General features: G+C 40.1%; 1 protein-coding gene and 1 long non-coding RNA gene across 6 annotated transcripts in view; one reads left to right on the top strand and one right to left on the bottom strand.

Annotated features, from left to right (window-relative positions):
* Window positions 1-17,183, top strand: part of LOC102152610 — a 39,105-nt gene extending 21,922 nt beyond the window's left edge. For 2 of the 3 annotated variants that reach the window (XR_005357814.1, XR_005357812.1), the window contains exons 2-5: window positions 3,456-3,630; window positions 9,349-9,436; window positions 14,730-15,828; window positions 16,898-17,183. This is a non-coding gene — a long non-coding RNA (uncharacterized LOC102152610). Of the gene's footprint in view, window positions 1-3,455; window positions 3,631-8,923; window positions 9,250-9,348; window positions 9,437-14,729; window positions 15,829-16,897 lie in introns of those variants that run through there. The other variant, XR_005357813.1, reaches the window with a different exon arrangement.
* Window positions 14,438-20,694, bottom strand: part of TAF5L (TATA-box binding protein associated factor 5 like) — a 28,316-nt gene continuing 22,059 nt past the window's right edge. For all 3 annotated transcript variants that reach the window (XM_038533949.1, XM_038533950.1, XM_038533948.1), the window contains exon 5: window positions 14,438-16,406. In XM_038533949.1, the coding sequence (XP_038389877.1) occupies window positions 15,609-16,406 (798 nt within the window). In that variant the 3' untranslated portion in view covers window positions 14,438-15,608. The remainder of the gene's footprint in view (window positions 16,407-20,694) is intronic.

Genomic DNA, 20,694 nt, shown 5'->3' with positions numbered 1-20,694 from the left:
GGATAGGAGGAGTATGTGAATTGAATAACTGTCTCACTGTTTAGACTTTTTTGGGGCTGCTTGAAATTTTCTCTCAGCTTAATCAATAAGGATCATCATGCCTACTTACAAACCATGCACACCTTATTTCTCCTGTCTAAGACTGCCTTGGCAGCAGGTGTCCAAAGCAGACTTCTTGTTATATAGTTTCAAGGGATGTCAATGGGCTTAAATAAGATTAGAAAAAAAAAAGCTAATGCTTTTTCTGCAGGTGAGTTTGGAAATAGTTTTTAAAGTATAATTTTCAATAAATTACAAAGCATGACTACCTCTTACAAATATAAAATCAAAATATGTCAAAGATCTTTAATTACATTGTTTTTAAAAAAAATATTTTATTTATTCATGAGAGATACAGAGGGAAGGCAGAGACACAGGCAGAGGGAGAAGCAGGCTCTTCACAGGGAGCCTGATGTGGGACTCAATCCCAGAACTCAAGGATCATGCCCTGAGCCGGAAGGCAGATGATCAACTGCTGAGCCACCTAGGCATCCTTTTAATTGCATTGTTAATGAAGGAATAGCAGGATGGCAAAACTAGTTCAAGAAGCATTTGAATAACAAGAGTCCATATGTTAATCAGGAAAATATATTTTTTTAATGTAGAATAATATTCCTGTGTTAGATACAAACATGGTTTATTTCCCACAGGGCAATAAACAATACTTTTGGGGGTTATATTTACTCTAATAAGACAAATATTATTTGTTGTACTACCAACCGTGTTCAAGCTAATCTTTATTTTATTTATTTATTTATTTTAAAGATTATTTATTTATTTATTCATGAGAAACAGAGAGAGAGAAAGAGAGAGAGGCAGAGACACAGGCAGAGGGAGAAGCAGGCTCCATGCAGGGAGCCTGGTGTGGGACTTGATGCCAGGACTCCAGGACCATGCCCTGGGCCAAAGGCAGGCTCTAACCCGCTGAGCCACCCAGCCATTCTCAAGCTAATCTTTCGAGTTGCAAAATATCCTAATCAATAGTAAGTAGAAAGTCAAACCAAGGTTTTTCTAGCAAACTTGCTAGCAACTTTTACCTGGATACTGAAACAATCCCCAAGAATACCTTTTGCCTGCATCCTAATTTGGATCATTTTTCTTTCTTCTTTAAAATTAATTACTTAATTGATTAAAGTTAATTTACTTATTTAAACAAAGGGAACACAAGCAGGAGGAAGGGCAGAGGGAGAGGGAGAGAGACAAACAGGCTCTCTGAGTCAGGAACCTGATGTGGGGCTTGATCCTGGGACCCTGAGATCATGACCTGAGCCAAAGTCAAGCTTAACTGAGCCACCCAGGTGCCCCGGGATCATTTTTCTTAATAAGTCAGTTAAGCCACAGCTAAACAGATTTCTTTCCTACTGGATGTCTTCTATTAATATGTTAACATGCATATAACTGGTATTTCAAATAAGCAGTATTTATAATAGGCTGAAAATTGGAATTTATTTATTTATTTATTTATTTATTTATTTATTTATTTATTTATTTATTTATTTGAAGTATCACTGACACACAATGTCCCATTAGTTTCAGGTGTACAGCATAGTGATTTGACAAGTCCGTATGTTACACCATGCATAACTACCATTTGATAACCATCTGTTATCATACAATGCTGGTACAATACTATGGACTATATTCCCTATTCTCTACCTCTTATCCTCATGACATACATTTCATAACTGGAAGCTTGCATCTCCCACTCTCCTTCACTCATTTTTGCCCATCCCCTCCCCTCTGGAGACTATCAGTTTGTTCTCTGTATTTATGGGTCTGTTTCCATTTTCCTTTAGTCTCCCACAATACTTAATAAAGTTTATTGAGCAGAGGTAATATTCTCTTGTTCCTGGAAGAAAAGTCAGGTAGGCACAGAGATTTTCTACTTTTCCTAAGTAACAGTTATCTAATTTGGCACCAAATATTCCCTGTCACCTATAAGGTTATCTTTTCTATCAGACAGAAATCTATGTGGTAAAGTGCTTCACAGATTCTGAGCTTTATAGCACCTCCCTCCCCTTTTTTTTATTTAAAGGAAGAGAGAGCATGAGTGGGAAGGACAGAGGGAGAGAGTTCCTTCCTGCCCCAGGCCCCATTCAAAGGGGCAGGCCTTTTGTGTCATATAGTGTAAGGGATGGAGCTCAGAATCTTTGTATGGTTTACCTCTTAATATCTGACAGTGTCTTATCAAGCCTCCAGCATGCTGGCCATTTTTTGCTTATCCAGTGGCTCAGCATGACGTCAGCACTATGTATTGTATATATGTAGAAAGGTCGGCTATCTTCCCATGTGCTGGGTCAGGCACATAAAGTGGTAGAAAAACATGACATATATCTCCAATATAAACATATGTGGTCTTAAAACAGTAAAAGAATAATTAAAGAAGATATTTTGCCATGTCAATTTTCTGGCTTTGTTGAGACCGAATCATCAGATCAGATAATGTATGTAACAGGACGAAAGTAGAGTTAAGTTTTAGACACAGTGTTGAATTTCGCCACGAAACTGGATTTTGAGCATTGTTTTATTAAATTGAACTTAACAGAGAAGGAATTTGTTTTTCTTTAATAGGCTAGATCTAAGGCATTAATGTTCATGAGAATTTCCTGAACCATTGGGTAGATTTACCAAGAAAAAAGCAAAACAAAACAACTTACCAGGCAGGCTTAGCATACACTGTAGGTATTCAACTTACAGACAAATAGTTCATATGTCTGAGTATCTACTATTAACAAGGCTGGACTTTCTATTACCTGAAAAATGGAGATACCAGTTGAACAAATCTGAAAGTCTGATATATTCACCCTACATCCAACAGCCCTGACAACTTCTAGAAGTGGACCTTGTCTAAAAATGTTTAGAGAGCGTAGTTGAAGTAGTGCTATGTGTAATGAAATATTTCTATATGATCTTAAAATTCTTGGGCTACATTTGACATTATCCTCTTTGAACTTGCAGAATAACACATCGGTGGACAGGGCATCATGGTGCATCACCCCAGCTGACCTGGTAGAAGTAGTCTAGGTATTGTTCTTTGCTCATGGGCTAGATCCATGGCACTACTGTTCATAGGAACTTCTTGAATGGTTGTACAATTCAAGATTATGGTTGTACAGTTCACCCATATAAGAAGCAGGCAGTTCTAGAGCGCCAATGCTGACACTCCACCTACAAGCGAACATTTCAAATCAGAGATGTCTGAGCACCCACCATGAGCAAGGCCTCCTGGGTAACTGAAAAATGGAAGTAGCAGCGGAACACCATCTCTATGTGACTTCTCTCAGAATCTCTGGCATCTAGTACAAGGCCTGGCACACAGCATATGTTCTATGTGATAGTTTTTATTAATTTCCTTTATAATTATCCTATTCTTCTGTATTTTCTCCTCTTCCTCTTCCCATCTTCAAATGTTCCAGAGACCAAAAGAAGAACATCACCCAAAAGAGTCTCTCAATATTTTATCAACCTAAGTGATAATCCTGCTGTGACACTGGGGCATCCCACAGAAAAGAAACACCTGGTAGAGAGAGGGAGAAGCTACTTCCTCCTCCTCTAGGGATTCGCATTTCACCTTCATCATTCACAAAGAAGGTGAGTGAGGGAAGATCTATGGGACTGTCAAAAGGAATGTACTAACTGTTGGCTCTAAGAACTATGTCATCGGAACATAAAACCCTGTGAGAAAAGTCAAAAAATAGACAAAAGAAGCAGAGAAATTAACTTCTGGCCTGTCTCCAATTCATGTAAATATTGCTCAGAGCTCAGCAGAGAGGGAGGAGAGATGCGGGCAGGAAGTCGGGCTGCAGTTGATGGGATACTCTCAGGTGTCTTTTTTTTTTTTTCCCTCAGGTGTCCTTATCGTGGTGTGCTTTTTGGACTGTAGCTTGGGTGGGCATGGCACAAATAGAAGGCCATTTCAGGACTCCCCAGCTGCAGTCAGCAGGCCTTCTGTGTGCTCTGACTGCTGCTGGAAGGAAGCCTGAGAAGCTCTGCCCTCACTGATCAGGACTCACAGATCACTGTGCTGCAGCAGAGTGCTGAGCAGAGTCATCTTCAGAGCCCGGGCCGGGTGCCACATGCTGGGGCCTGGCCCTGATCTGTGCTCAGGTGGTGGGATCCCACCTGTCACACAGTCTCAAGTGGGATTCTAAGCGATGGTCATATTTTGTGAACTCTTAGCAAGTTGAGAAAAAGCATAGGCTTGAAAACAATGTGGGCACTGGCTAAGAGAGGATACGACAGAAAGGGGCTCTACAAAGACTGAGCAAAATTTTGAAGATGACAGATTCTCAGTAGCTTTAGAATCTAGGGATCTCATTCTTTTGGGGGATTAAAAAAATTCATAAGGAGAAATGTTTCTAATTATGGAAACATTAGTTTTTTTGTCCTTTAAGAGGTGGTTTGTTGACTTCTCTGTTTTATATAAGCACCCTTAACAAAGACGGTGATTAAGAGGTAAAGTGTAGGACAGTGTAGTGTATTCTGGGGCACTGAATTATAGTTTGATATCACTGCAAATCACTTTATTTTATTCTTCTGAGCTCAAGTAATAATTGCAGTACCCTGTCCTTTGTTATACTTACCTATGGTTTTATTCTGAGAAGCAAAAGGATTTACCAACATAAATTCATTGAGCCATCAGACAGCTTGTGGTTTAAGTCAAGTTTGAGCTTTTTTTAAGATGTTATTTTATTTAAATTCAAACATAGTGTATTCTTGGTTTCAGAGGTAGAGTTCAGTGAGAGCTTTCTTTTATAGATAGAGGCAAACTTAGGAGCATTGATCAACCCAGTAATATTGGCTTAGTCAAGAAATACATTTGAAATAAATTTTAGAGACATTTTTAGGAAGCATAAAATCTGTTTTTTAAAAAATAGCAGAAGAAACTAGAACAATTCAAAACACAAAACTTGATGCATGGTGTTGATATCTGCAATTCTACTTTGGTGAAGAAGTCAGCTTTAAAAGTCCTGCAGGTAGTTGAGTCGAAATCTTTCAAGGGCTGAAAGGAGGCCTATCATTTTCTCCCATGACTGGATGGCTACCGTGTACTCTGCATTCATTCATTTATTCAGGGATAATTTCCATGCCAGTCATAGGTGAGTTACAGCATTTGGAGGCAGTACCTTATCTTTTGTTTAGGTTTTTGTTTTTGTTTTTTTGGTAACAGCTTAATTGAGATTTAACTCATCTATCTTACAGTTCACCCATTTAAAGTCTCAACTCAATGGTAAATATTCAGAGTTGTGCAGCTATCATCACGATTGATTTTCATCAAGCCCATGTTACCTTTTGATTTTATCTTTGATTTCTCTAGGCAAAGTTGTTAGCTTTTGCATATTTTTGGCAAGATATATTTTATCAAATTAGATTTTTTGGTTAATATTACTAAGTATATATTATGGCACCATGTGACTATAAAAATTTAACTGTCTTAAATGCTATTTCAATTCTTTTTTTCCACATTCCCCAACGGAAACAGGCTCAGAGAAGCCAAGTAACTTACCCATGGCCATGATACACCTCATTGCAGCTGAGAATCAACACCACGCTTCACCTCTTTAGGCCACAGCATTCCACATTCTGTAAATAAACCCTAGGCTGCCTCCCTTGCACCAGCTCAAACTAAGTAAGCCAACTAAAATACCCTTCTTTCCCCCCTGAAAAAAACCCATGTTGCCTTCTGACAGGTATGTGCATTTCATATCATCTGAATTCAATGTCTACACTGCTGGAGGGAGTAAACTGTATATCCTACTGCCTCTCCAGGAAGCCAGATTGAGAGCAACATGGCTGGGCTATGGGACGATCAAGTCCAGACTGAAAGCAGTCAGAATTACTGGAATTGTACTGAGACAAAATAGCCAGCATTAACTTAACTCTGAGTTTTTTTTTGTTTGTTTGTTTTTTGTTTTCCTTCTTCATGTTTTCAAAAAACAATCTCAAGTTCAGAGAGGCTAAGCAACTTGCTCTGGTTATCTCTGTCAAAGCTGAGTGTTGTGAATGAAATCTAATGCAGAAATATAAATCCAAGTGAGCCAAAATAAATTATGTTGGTTCATAAGTTCATTGTTTTCTTTACAACCTCCTTCTCTCTCCTTTTTCTTTTCTTTCTTCCCACCTGCAAGCACTGGGGAAAGGGCCTGCCAGGACTACTGACCCCAGCTCTTCTACCTACTTGTCTCCATGAGCAACATGCCTCATCCTTCCCCCTCATCAAATGGGGCTCCCCTCCCCAGCATTCAGAAGGCCTCAGAGCAGAATTGTTCACTTCCCATGTAATGGCCTCATTAGTGGGCCATGAAATTAATCAGTAGGTTGTGACCAATATTAAAAATTATATATTACATATAGAAATTTTTATGTACTACATTCTGTTGAGTCTAAAACTTAATTTAAAACTTTCTTTGAGGGATCCCTGGGTGGCGCAGCGGTTTAGCGCCTGTCTTTGGCCCAGGGCGCGATCCTGGAGACCCGGGATCGAATCCCACGTCGGGCTCCCGGTGCATGGAGCCTGCTTCTCCCTCTGCCTATGTCTCTGCCTCTCTCTCTCTCTCTGTGACTATCATAAATAAATAAAAAAAAATTAAAAAAAAATAAATAAAACTTTCTTTGAACATTTGTGGAATCAAGAGAGGATGGGACTTATAATTGGATGACACTTTTTAGCTGCTCTCAGCTAGGTGGTACTTGTGACATGTGAAGTGGATTGTTAGTCCAGGTGCCAGGAATGCATCACTATGATCACTCATGATTTCTAGCAGCAAACTATGTAAGGACAATTATGGAAGGAATAAGAAGTCTGGTTGTTTTCTGAAAACTTTCTGTTGACACCTAAGATAAAGAAGTTGCCAGGCATCCCTGGGTGGCTCAGTGGTTTGGCGCCTGCCTTCAGCCCAGGGCATTATCCTGGAGTCCCGGGATTGAGTCTCTCATCAGATTGAGTCTCTCCTTGCATGGAGCCTACTTCTCCCTTTGCCTGTGTCTCTGCCTGTCCTGCCTCTCTCTCTCTCTCTCTCTCTCTGGGTCTCTCATGAATAAATAGATAAAATCTTAAAAAAAAAAAAAAAAGAAGTTGCCAACATCAAACCTTGAAGAATATCCTGGAAGAAAATCCTGGAGACAACAGTGGTCCCTCCCCCTTTTTAAAAACACCTTTTATTAATTAATTTGTTCATTTAAGAGTGTGAGAAAGAGCAAGAGAGTACACAGGAGCAGGAGAGGGAGAGGGAATCTCAAGCAGACTCCATGCTGAGCGTGGAGCCGGACATGGGGCTCGATCCCGTGACGCTAAGATCAAGACCTGACCTGAAATCAACAGTCACTCAACCAACTGAGCCACCCAGGCACCACAGAGGTGCCCTCTTTTAAGATGCTTCATCTTAAAACATTTATTTAAGGGCACAAAGGGGAGAACTTTGTGCTGACTCAAAAAGTTGAATTCAAGGTAAAGAAGTTTTTGGACCACAGTTATTGACTCATGGCAGAAAAACTTTGTAAGTCTAAAAGTTTTAAAATAAACACAAATTTAATGTTCAAAATAAACATAACACTTCTAAGTGACAAGAAAGCATTGCTCAACATTTGATGACAGCAGAAACAAATGGTACATAGAAGAATGTACCTCTTACACTCAATGGAATCTTCCTTTAATGAAACCCAGTATATGTGCACACTAGGTCACATTATAAAATATATTTTTCTTGTGGGCTGAGGTCTAAACATTTGAAAACCCTTGCTTTAGGAAGTTTCTGTTAAAGGTCAAACCAAATCGAACAACGGGCAAACTAAATGATTCTTTCTTGTTTTCACGTCTCAATCTTTGCCAGATCCTATTCAAACGTCTTAAGACCTGTTTGCACTCCTAGGTCTGCTCTGTACGTACTTCCTCACCAACTTTTTACTCTTTTAGAAACATTTTAAATATAATAAAATAAAACTTTTATACCACATAACAAATAGCTCTCAAGTGCACACTGGGGTAACCACCACCTAAGAGAATAGAATATCTCTGGCACTCTGGCATGCCCCCCTTATCAGGACCCTTACCCCTTTACAGTTCTGTCATCGTTGTACACACACTAAAATCTATAGTTAGTTTTATCTGATTTGAGCTCTGTGTGAATGAAATCACTCTATAGGAATAAATTTTTTCTCTTTAGCCAACACTGTAAGGTACGTCCATTTTGTTGCTTGTAGCTCTAATGTTTTCTTAGGGCCCAGATTGTCACTGTGTAACCATTTTTTTTCTTTTGTGTAACTATTCAATAATGTATTTATTCTTTCTATTCTTGGACACTTTGTTTCCAGCTTTGGGAAATGATAGACAATGTTGCCACAGACATTTTCATATATGTATCCTGGTGGATGTAAGGCTTGCAGAGTTCAACTTTCTTCAGTTTAGGGGCATAATACCACACACCCTTCCCAGAAAGGTTACAAATTTACATTCTCACCAGTGTAGAAGGGTCCAGATGCCCCAACACTTGGCCTTGTCAGGGTTTTACAATGTTGTTATTCTGAAGGGTGTTTACCGGTGTCTCATTGTTTTAAATTTGCATTTCCCTGAGTAATACAAGGTTGGGTGACTTTTAATTTATTGGCCATTTGGATTTTTTTTCTGAACAAGGGCTTCCCTTTAAGATTTTTGCCTTTCCCTCCCATTCACCATATGCTTTTTCTCTCACTGATTTGTTGTTCTTCATATATTTTAGAATTTTTCAGTCTGATACATTAGCCATTGGTCTCATGTGGTCATTTAAATATAAATTAGGGACATCTAGGTGGTTCAGTGGTTGAGTGTCTCACCTTGGCTCAGGGCATGATCCTGGGGTCCTGGGATCCAGTCCTGCAACAGGCTTCCTTCAGGGAACCTGCTTTTCCCTCTGTCTATGTCCCTGCCTCTCTGTGTCTCTCATGAATAAATAAATAAATAAAAGCTTTTAAAAAATAAATTAAAAATTCAATTCCTCAGTTACGTTGTCCATATTTCAAATGATCAATGGCTACATGTGGCTAGTAGCTACTTTATGGAATAGTAGAGAACTATAGAACTTCCCTCCTTGCAGCATTTTCTACAGGACAGGAGAGAGACTATAGAACATTTCTGTCCTCACGCAATGTTCTCTAGGACAGGACAGAACAAGACAACATTCCATTGCACAGTTGATTCCACAGCACAATCGTTCTAGACACTTGCCTCTGTTACTCGTGAGTTACAAGCACCTTCCCACATTCATGGCCTGTCCATTATTTCTTCTGTGGTTCTTTTGATGAATGAATGTTTTGAACTTAATCTTTTGTGGTTAGGGCTTTTGTTTCCTTAGAGATTTCTTCCTATCCCAAGGTCATGAAGATATTCTTTAATGGATCTGGAACTGGTTTTGTGTATAAAGAGGTAAGGGTTCAATTTAATTTTTCCCCTCTGAATTGCCAATTGTATTAGCCTATTCTTCCTCCATGGCATATGTGTCACATGTCACAAATGAAGTGTTTATGGTTGTGTTTCTATTACCTTTCCACTTTTCAATCCATTTCAATGTCCTTTATATTTCTGTTACTTAAGCATAATTGCCAGGGCTCAGATTGTCAGCCACTTGCCCTCTAAATCTAATGGATATTCTCCAACCCTTATTTGAACTCATCAGGACAAGTGACCACTCTTTTATTTTTTTAAAAAATATTTCATTTTTAAGTAATCTCTGTATCCAACGTGGGGCTTCAACTTACAATGCTGAGATCAAGAGTCTCATGCTCCGCCAAGCTCTAACCCCTAGTACTCCTATTTTAAAGTGTGTTCTTTTGGCTCCTGGGACAGTGCCCTCTCCTGTTTTTCTTCCTTTGTTGGTTGCTCCTCCTTTCTGATCTGTACATGCTAGCGAAGGTCAAAACTTAGTTGTGAACTCTAATGTCTTTTTCCTCTATGCTCTTATCCTTGGTGATCATGTCTTCAAAGACTTCAAATTCCAACTATATGCTTATGACTCTTGCCCTTGTCAGGGACGGGTTCAATGATTAGCAGGCCTAATGGAAATTGGAGAGGTTTGTTGGAGCTTCTAAACAGTTTTTCCTTGCTTTTAAGAGTGAGAAATGGAAAGTAAGCTCACATCCCCAGTAGACATAAATGGGGGGTGGGGTGGGGTGAGTCTGGTCTTCATTGCTGTTGGTAGCCCTTTTCCAATGGGAAAGGCCACAAAAGAGAACACAGTGGAATTACGGAACACAGGTGAGTTGCACATGAAACCCATCTGACCTCTACACTCCTTGTTATGTTAACCGATAACATTCCTTATTTCTAAACCACTTGGAGTTAGATTTCTGTCCCTGGTGGCAGAAATCACTCTAATGAATATAAGTCCCAGACTAGAATGTCAAGGCAGACCTCTAGAGGCTCTGAGCTCCAGGTGTGTCTGTCTAAATGCCTATATGGTACTGTCACTTGGTTCTTATATGTACCTCAAATTTCAGAGGTCCAAACCTCCTCTTCCTCTGGGATTCTCATCACAATAGATGGCAACCCTATCTACCAAACTGCTCAGGCCAGTAACATGTGAGTCATCCATGATTCCTGTTTTTTCTTTCCATGCAATCCAATAAACTCTAGGCAACCCATCTCTAAAATTTTCATTGGATTTGTCCACTTTTCTCCATTTCCACTGTGGCCACTCTAGTACATGCCATCCTCATCTCTCCTGGACAACTGCAATGATCTTAACTGGCCTCCCTGCTCACTCTCACCCTCACCTCTATCCATATTCCTTATAGCTGCCAGTGATTTTTTTTTTTTTACATCAGTAATGATTTCATTTTCTACAGCATAGCAGTTAAAATAATGGACTATGGAGTAGACTGATGGGCTAGTTATCTACTCTACATAAGAAATCACTCCAAACCCCAGTACTTTAAAATGACAGTTGATAACTCACAATTTCTTTGAATTGGAAATCTGGGCAGACTTAGCTGGATACCTCTGTCACCACATCAGTCAGGAGGCTTGCAGTCTTATCTGAAGGCTCGACTGGGACAGGATCTGCATCCAAGCTCATTTGTGTGGTGGCTGGCAGGATTCAGGTCTTTACAGACTGTTGGTTAGAGGCTGCTTTCAGTTCATTGCCCCAGGGGGGCATATGGGGCAGCCTACTACATGGTAGCTGGCTTCCATCACTTTGCTGTGCCCCACAGTGCTTGGCACAGACGGCGTTGGTACATGTTGCCTTGTTATCCTGATGCTGAAGTCCAAGTCCACTGCAAATGTGTCTGCGTCCTCCTGCTGTCATTGATACGAAGGTGGAACTTGGACTGCATCAATTCCCTGTTGTACACCCTTCAATGGCTTCCATCCCACCTGGGATAAAAGCCAAACTCCTGATAGTGCTCAAAGCCCTGCCAAATTATCCAAACTCATGTTGTGCTGTTCTATGCTTTACTCACACTGCCTCAGCCTCAGTGGACTTCTGTGAGTGTACCAGGTTCTTCTCCAGCTGGGAGTCTGGACCATTCTTTCCTGAACTCTGCCTGACTATTGCTTCCCCTCCAGGTCCCAACTTCATTATTACTTCTTCAGGGAGGCATTCCTTGAATGCTTAAATCTAAATTAGATTCCTGGGCTTACTTTTTCATTACTCCCTGTATAGCCCTCCCTACTGTTTGAAATTATATATTTATTTATGGTACTATTTGGTCAATAACTGCCTCCCTCTTTAAACTCAAGCCAGGACCTGTATCAGTTTTGCTTATTGTTGCATTTTTGTGCGCTAACACAACATCTGATCATAATAGATACTCCCATATTTAATATAAAAATATTTCTTTTAGGAATTTCAATTACGGGAAAGTATCTAAGTTGTCCTTCAATGGGTCAAACTGACAAGGAACATTTGCATTCCTCAAATTCTATAATGAAGATTTTCCATTTACCATAAAGATTCATTTGGTTGCTATGTAGGGGTCTATAATATGAATCCTCATTGTGGGCTGGGCATAGATGTAATGGACACTTTTCTAAAACATGCAACTGAAAGACAAGTTGAAGTACAGACTAATCTTTTAATCCATATACTTAAATACCAATCTGGGCAATAGTAAAATATTCAACGGATTTTTAAAATACAACCAAGACATTTTTAATAATATGAATAAAACAAATGAAAGGCTAATCACAGTTATCCTTAGAAGCTCGATCTTGAATATAAAAACTTCAGATTGGTTCCCATTTCATGTCTACTTACTTTCCTTTATCTCAACTTTTTCTTTCTTTTGGCCAGTCTACTGTTAATTTGAAATTACAGTCAGATTTTTCTGAGCCTAAGAAATTTCAGCTGTATTTTTTTTTTCTGCCTCTTATACACATTGCAGAGATTTATCATTGTGGTTCAAAATAATTGGATATTTTCAGGTTTCCTTTAGCTATATATTGTTTAAGTTTGTTTTTATTGTCTGGTCCTGATCCTGCCTGATGCTGCTGATTTATTTGGCAAAGGGAAGCATGAGTCTTAGGACTGTTGCCAGGAACATTTAGTTACTAGTAACCTCAGGTCACTCTTTACCTGGTACCAGGGGAATGAAGCGAGATAAGAGCCTGGGGAAGAGCACGAACTTTGGAGCCAGACCGCCCAGGTGCAAATTCTGGCTTAATTGGTTACTGGCTATGTGACTCTCTGGCAAAGTAACTTAATCCAATAGGGCCTCAGGATCCTCATTGTGAAATTTGGATAAAAATGGTACTTATATCATGGGGTTGTTACAGAGATAAAAAAGTTAATTTTCATAAAGCTCATGGAATGATTTCTGGTAGATAGTAAGCATTAATATATACATTTGTTAAATATTCATATTTCCTTTATGGAAGGTTTTTCTTTGTTTTGTTGTTGTTTTAAGGCTTTTCTATCATCAGGGCTATTTCTTCCAGCTAGAACTTGAGCATACCGAATATAGATCCTCTATGTAACATACCCAAGACATAACCATTCCATGTTGGGTATAGATAATATAGCTTCTCTGGGCTTTAGATACTTCATCTACAAAATAGTAGTATCACCCGTCCTGTCTGCCTAATGAAATTGCCCTGAAGAGAAAATAAAACAATGCAAGAGAGTAACCTGAAGATTAGAACTATGTTCTTATGTACCTTGTGGCCATAAACATACATCCATACCTCTGATCGACATTTCTATGATTCTGGGGAAGTTGTGAGGGGCAGTCTATAAAGTTAAATCATCCCACATTAAAATCATTTTGAAAAAAGAGGCCAAACATACAGATCAGTAAGAGCTTGAATTGAAATTACAAAGTAGGGAGGCCTGGGTGGCTCAGCAGTTGAGCGTCCACCTTTGGCTCAGGGCATGATCCCGGGTCCAGGGATTGAGTCCTGTATCCGGCTCCCTGTGGGGAGCCTACTTCTCCCTCTGCCTCTGCTTCTCTCTGTCTCTCATGAATAAATAAAGAAAATCTTTAAAAAAAATGAAATTACAAAGTATATACATGATTGGTAATTTGAAGACTGACCAACCTAATACATTTTTGTGTTTAATTAAAAAATTTTTGCATTAAAAATAAACACAAAGCCTTTCCAAATCATTGCTAAACAGTGGCATTTTCACTTCTGAGAATGATTTGGCCCAATTTAGGGATTTTATTGTTTCTAGCAATATATCACACAATTTAACTTAAGAGTTCACTTATTACAGATACGAACACATTTGAATTCTCTCTGGGCTTCTTCACTCACACTATGTGGAAGGGGATGCTGGCTGAGGCACTAAAGGATCCTTCCTACAATGTTTCAAATATCTAGGCTTTTATGAATAAGAAACATTTCCTATTAATTAGCATCTTAGGCTCAAGAAAAAAAATTCTGGCATAGAATTCCAGTGTCTTCATTTAATTTCCTGATAATTCTTGGTGTTCTTGCCAGGAAATTGCTTTACAGTACATTTAAAAAATTCTTGCATCATTTAAATTTATCTGGAATTGTTCTATAAATAGTTTAAGTTAAATTAAATAGCACAGTTCTTGTGCCCCTTAGAAATTTTATAATGGGGTCATTAAAGAAAACTGGAAGTGGGATCTTCCCAAATTACTCTAGATGGTAAAATGTATGTTGTCTCTTGTTAGCAACTGGCAATCTTGGATGTACAAACAGTAATAAATGTTACCAATAATTCCTGTGAATGCAGAGAGGAATCATGATTCAAAGTAACAGAATATAGGAACAAGAAGAGTGTACCTACGTTGTGGCTTGTCTGGCCCACATGAGTGGCTATTATTCTGAAGAGAGGTGGGCTGCACGTCACCCCTGGACAGGTCACACACCCACCTGTCCTCACAGTTTAAATGAGATGACAACACTTTTTTTTTTGAAACTAAATACATTTTAATAGAAAACAAAATACAAAATAACTCTCTTCAGAAAACAGAAATATTTAATCCTTTTTCCACGAATTCGAACTTGCTTTATCCCAAAGCACAGTTTTAGATGTGTGTATGTACTTACGTTTTGTTTCACAAAGTGTTCATTAAAACGCTATTGCAATGCAGGAGGTGGGAGCAAATGATCGCAGGAGAAAAACACATTGAAAAAGCCACACCTCGGAATAAATGGGCATTTGGAAAATTTAACATCTTCTAATTCTATTTTTTTGACTTATCACTTTAAATTATTTTCATTTCTTTACCACAATCTGTCCTTTCAGGGGAGAGAACTGTTCATAGAAGTGCAGCCATGAGGAGACTCTTCCTCTCCCACCATCACTGCAAGAGCCAGGACTTTCTCAAACAGACCCACCCACCCACCTCTAGACACATGTCAGCCGGAGTGATCAATCCATCACCCAGAAATTTTCCCTTTCTCCCAAAACACTCTGCTACCAAATTCTCTGAATTCCCTGAACCTCAAGATTCCAAGTATCACAGCCAGTGCCAGGAGTAAAACCTGAAAGATGAGAGCAGAGAAGGCCCCTCTGCCAGTGCTAGGTTTCCTCTTCTCAATAATAATAATAATTATAATTATAATAATAAAAAATCCTGGTTCTCTGTAATTACGGAAAAGGAAAGACTTTATGCCAGGATGACCCCCGCCCCCCATTCCTAGTTCCCACCCCTGCATTCCTAGACCAGTAAAGATCCCTTCCACCCGAGCACCTGGGCACATGTGACCCTGTGGCGCCGCTCCTTGTGAGGGCGCCCCGCAACCATCCTCGGACCAAATGCAGCACCCGGCAGCGAGGTAAGCAGCATCTCGGGTTTACAGACGGGAAAAGGAGACAGACACGAAGGTGCTCGCGTGAGGACACAGGTGGGATCTCTGAAGAACTTGCAATCTGACCTCCAGAGCCTCTTAATTCTCCATCTCATGTCCAATCCCAGCACCTTCCCCCTCCAGTCCTTCGACATTTGGGGGACCGAGTGAAGGGGTGATGAGCTCAGGATGTCTGCAAGGGAGAAGGGGGAGAAGCAGGGAGTCTTTCACAGTCAGTCAGTGATTCAATCTTAATTTGTCCTAAGACTTGCAACCTGGAGGCTTTCCACTACTGCCCCAGTCCATTACAACAAAGATAAAAAAAAAAAAAAAATTAATGTTCCTGATTTTCTTGTGTGATTCCAGTCACTAGGAGAAGGTTGCAGGCCATGAACTGCACGCTCAGTACATTGCTCATCTGCCCGGTGTACACACCCACGAGTTCCCCAGAGGAACCATCGGCAGGTGTGCTGCAGTAAGTGTTCCTGATGTCCCAGACACGCACAGAGTTGTCCATGGATGCAGAGGCGATCAGACTACTGTCCGGACTGAAGGTGAGGCTGGTGATATTGTCCGTGTGGCCTCTCAGTTCTTTATAAAGGGTCCCAGAGGCCAAGTCCCATAGCTTCAGCCGCTGGTCCTCACCAGCTGATGCCAAGTACTTACCATTGGGAGAAAAGGCAAGAGAGAGCACAGGGCCACGGTGGCCCGTGAAGAGCCTCACGGAGTTCCCCTGTTGAGCACTCCATAGCCGGACAGTCTTGTCAGTCGAGCCTGTGGCTAAGTAGTTTGAATTAGGGTGGAATTTGACACAGTCCACATCTGCCAGGTGTCCAGCATATATTCTCAGCGGGTACGTCCGATCAAATGACCACAGCCTCGCGGTGCGGTCATGGGACCCGCTGGCAAAGTACAGGCTATATGGGCTAATGTCCAGGTCCCACACAGGGTAGGCATGTCCTTGGTACAACACAGTGTTGGTGAAACTCCCGAGGTCCCAGTACCTAATGGACATGTCTTCAGAACAAGAGAGCAACCCTGAGCTGTCTGCGAGGAACCTTGTGCTGTACACTGGTCCACAGTGTCCCCGTAGTATCTTCATCTCTGTGCCCGCATTGTCATCCTCATCATCCTGGGGACAGTGGGGAGGGGGGGGGGCAGGTGGCAGAGAGACACACAAGGAGAAAATGTTAAGTGGTCTGCCATGAAAACCAAACAGTCCAACAAAAAGAAAAAAAAACAAACAAACACACAAGCCACTACTTGGGAAATAGCATCTGCCTGACAAATGACAGTGGTCTTGCCCTTAAGGGTGACCCCAGGAAAACTCATAATTGCACAAATGAATAAAAGGTCTCTTGCAACTTGCAAATTGTTTTCCTGAAATATATCTTGCAGCTAATACTGTATTAAAAGTGCACAAATGCAAGGCCATTATTATACAGTGATGACTGTGGCCCTTACAGTGAGGCTGAGAATAACAGATTTCAAAGCCTGCTTAAAAGACTGCCCACAGTAACTTCCACTGTTAATTCTGATAGACATCGTTTGGAAAGACTGACTTCTAAATTTACATTAAGTTCTCAGATTCTTTTATTCTGAGGGCCTGTCTTTATCTGCCAGTTTCAGCTGCTTTGGAAGCCACATTGCTCCCTGTTTCTACTCCACTAAGAAACTTCCTGGCATGTTCATTACTCCCATGAGTGGGATCAATGATGAAGGCAGGCACCGTCTCACTTCAAAATAATACAGAACCACTGTAGAAGGTTAGTCAAAAGAAAGCCCGAACATATCGAAGCTGAGAGGAAACCAGAAAGGTCCAGTTATCAATAAAGGACCCTCACAGCTTGTGACCAGCAGAAACTGCCAGTGTCCAAAGAGGAATAAAGATGAAGTTTTTAAACCGTGACTTTCTGAACGGTCTGAAACATCTTCCCCAATGAGGCATGGGTTCAGAATGGCTTCAAACAAAGCCAACTTATAGGATTCTTGGAAATAACTTTCTGTGTGGGGGGACAGCAAAGAAGATAGCCACTCATGGTACTGAGGGAGAAAGTCCCTTTCTCACCCTCTTCCCCTCAAGGACAGCATCTCTGTTCAAAATCCATTTTGCCTTCATTCCCTCATGGACAAGCTCCCTAACTACCACAGCTGTCTCTATCCAGGAATTCACAAATTAAAATGGTTTCCATTAAACACCAGAAGAATGAGGAGTAAGAAGGAGTTTTGAACCAATTGGCTTTGTTAGCTTAGAAATAAATAGGTCTGTGGGTCTTAGGTTCTTGTATAGGAAAAGGGCATCTTTTTAACCTCTATTTGAAAACTACTAAATTCAAAATAAAACAAATGCCTTCAATGTGTACGGATTTCAGAAAAATTTAAGAGAAAATAAACATTGATGTCCATGAATATTCAAAATGGCTATTCCAGACACTCCACATTAAAAATACATAAGCATTCAGGAGCCTAACAGTCTACTGAGTTTACCAAGAATATTAGCATTTTCCTTTCAAAAGAGGTTACAGCAACACTTTAAAATTTCAAGAGTGACTCATTGCTGTACACCAGAAACTTTATATAAAAACTGTGGGAGCAAAAAACGACCCCAGATAAATTATACAGAGAATATCTGAAAGTGAGTGGTAGATTAAAGGACACGTTACCATCTCTGAGGCTTAAGTGGTCTTCTCTTGGGGCAGGAAGTTAGGAAAGTGGGTCTTCAGCTCCTTAGTGGGGACCCAAACAGCATGCTCAGAGATGGAGAGAGGAGGGTGCACCAGGGGTCAAGGTGGCACTTCCCAGGGGTCTCAATGATTGTCCTGAGCACGTGGAAAAGTGCCTGGTTGACTATAGACTAAGAGATGGGAAAACCAGAGCATTCCTGCTGGCTATCACTATCAGCTCTTTGCCAGGACCACAGCTTAAAATAACCCAGCCACATTTTCTTTTGTGGCTCAACCAAGTCCCACAAGGGCCTCAGCAAAGTCGAGCTAAAATTCTGAACAAGCAGCTGATTCACACATGCCCAGCCCCAGATTCTGCCTTTCCTTCCTTTCATGCTTATGGGACAAAACCCAAACTCCCTACAATTGAATGAACACCCTACAGTAAATGGGCATACATCCCAAATAGGAATCTTTAATTTTTAAGGTATATTCATGTAATAATAAATCACACTATGTACATTATAAAAATGCATAAAATGAGAAATTTAAAAATAATAGGAAAGTATAAAAAGATTTTCAAACATGACCTTATGTACCCCTGTGCCATAGTTTGCTAAGCCCTGCTTTAGACCATGGAGGCCCTACAACTTTCAGACTTGTTATGGATGTCTGCTCCTGTACTAGGAGGTTCAAAGTGCCTCAGCTCACAATTTTTCCCAGCTCTGAGGGTACTTTCTGGGGTCTGAAATTTAGCCCTAGGCTGTTTCCCCAACATGAGCTGCCAATGAAATGGAATGAAATTAAATATGGCTGGCTTGGGATTGGGTTAAGACATGGAATCAAGTGTGTGTGAGGGAGGGGTACGGGATGGACTGCTCTCTCCAGGAAAAATGACAGTAACCTGAACTAGAATAGAAGAAGTGGCTATTGGCTAGTTGAACTGAACATGTACTGTAAGTGTAAAACACACCAGATTTCCAAGACTTAGGACAAAAAAGGAGAATGTAACAGATTTCATTAATAATTTTTTAATATTTCTTACATGTTGAAATGATATTTTGGCCATATTAGATTGAATAAAATACATTATTAAAATTAATTGACTATTTCTTTTTACTTTTTTAAGTGGCTACTAGAAAATCAAAATTACAAACATGGCTCACATTATATTGTTATAGGCCAACATAGACCTACATGACGTTTTATATACAAATTACAGAACTGAATATTATTGACAATACTGACTTCTTTACTTTTCAAACTTAAAGATTGCTGGATTGGGGGAAGGCTCACTAGACAGTACATGAACCGAATACTGGTGCTGTAGTGCTGGGCTAGGAGGGCGGGAAGCTGGCAGTGACGAGGGTGATCATCTACACATACCTGAAACGAAGAGCAAATCCTTGATTTGGTATCTGTGGCTTTGCCATGTTGTCCAAATTATTAAAAATACATAGTTACCAATCAACAAGGGTAAAAGTTGGACCTCATTTCTAACTCCATTTACTGTGGAACAGAGGATAGAGGGTCTCATAGAGGATGGGGGCTACTGGTACTGGTAGGAAGAGGGGCACCGCTATGCCAGTTAATAGCTTTTCAGAGGTTAATCTAGAATATCTCTACATTGGAGATATCAGAAACTATATGGCAGTGCTGTAAATCCTGTTTTATTTGGCTTAATTAATAGAGAAAATTTTATGCCCTCATAAGAGCTTTTGATTACTGGTTTTGACTTTTAAAAAACTGAGATATAATTCACATACTATAAAATTCACTCTTTTAAAAAGTATAATTCAATAGCTTTTAGTATACTCACAGAGTTGTACAACTACCACCACTATCTACTCCAGAACATTTTTTCATCACCTCAAAAAAGAACCCCTATATCCATTAGCAGTCACTGCCTATTTCCCTGTCCCCAGCCCCTGGCTTCTGGTCCCCAATCTACTTTCTGTTTCTATGGATATGACTGTATTTGGAATCATAGAGCATTTGGTCCTTTGTGACTGGCTTCTTTTATTCAGCATAATGTTTACAAGGTTCATCCACAATATAGCAAGTCTCATGTCTCCTGTAGTTTCATTCCTTTTTATGGCCAAATAATATTCCATCACACAGATCCACCACACTGTTTATCAATTAACCAGATGGTTAATAACATTTGGGGTGTTCCCACTTTTTGGCAATTATGAATAATGTTACGAACATTCATGTACAAGTCTTTTGTGGGGACATATGTTTTCAATTCTCTTGGGTATATACCGAGAAATGGAATTGCTGGGTCTTATCAGTATTTTAAATACCTACTATTAAAACATTTAATCTGCTAATTTATGCAATGGCTATTGCTTCACAAAAATTAAGACACAGGCCGCAAATTGGCTTTTTAATTGGGTTTCCATGTGCTTTTATAGTTCCTACCATCTCTTTGATCCTACTAGCTTTACCATTTATGTTTCCCTGCTTGGCTTCTACAGGCATGTGAATTTCTAATCCTTGCATTAAGAGCTTCTATTTTTTTTTTTTAAGAGTTTCTATTTTAATTGTGTATTCTAGAAGGAAAAAAAAAGTCCAAGTTCTCATTGAAGAAATATTAAAAACTAACTACCAGAGGGGTGCCTGGGTAGCTCAGTGGCTGAGCGTCTGCCTTCAGCCCAGGACATGATCCCGGGGTCTGGGATTGAGTCCCGCATCAGTCTTCCTGCAGGGATCCTGCTTCTCCCTCTGCCTAGGTCTCTGCCTTCCTCTCTGTGT

The sequence above is a fragment of the Canis lupus genome, chromosome 4, assembly GCF_011100685.1.
Source record: "Canis lupus familiaris isolate Mischka breed German Shepherd chromosome 4, alternate assembly UU_Cfam_GSD_1.0, whole genome shotgun sequence".
In the NCBI taxonomy this organism is placed as follows: domain Eukaryota; kingdom Metazoa; phylum Chordata; class Mammalia; order Carnivora; family Canidae; genus Canis; species Canis lupus.
This window is presented reverse-complemented; position numbering and strand designations above follow the sequence as displayed.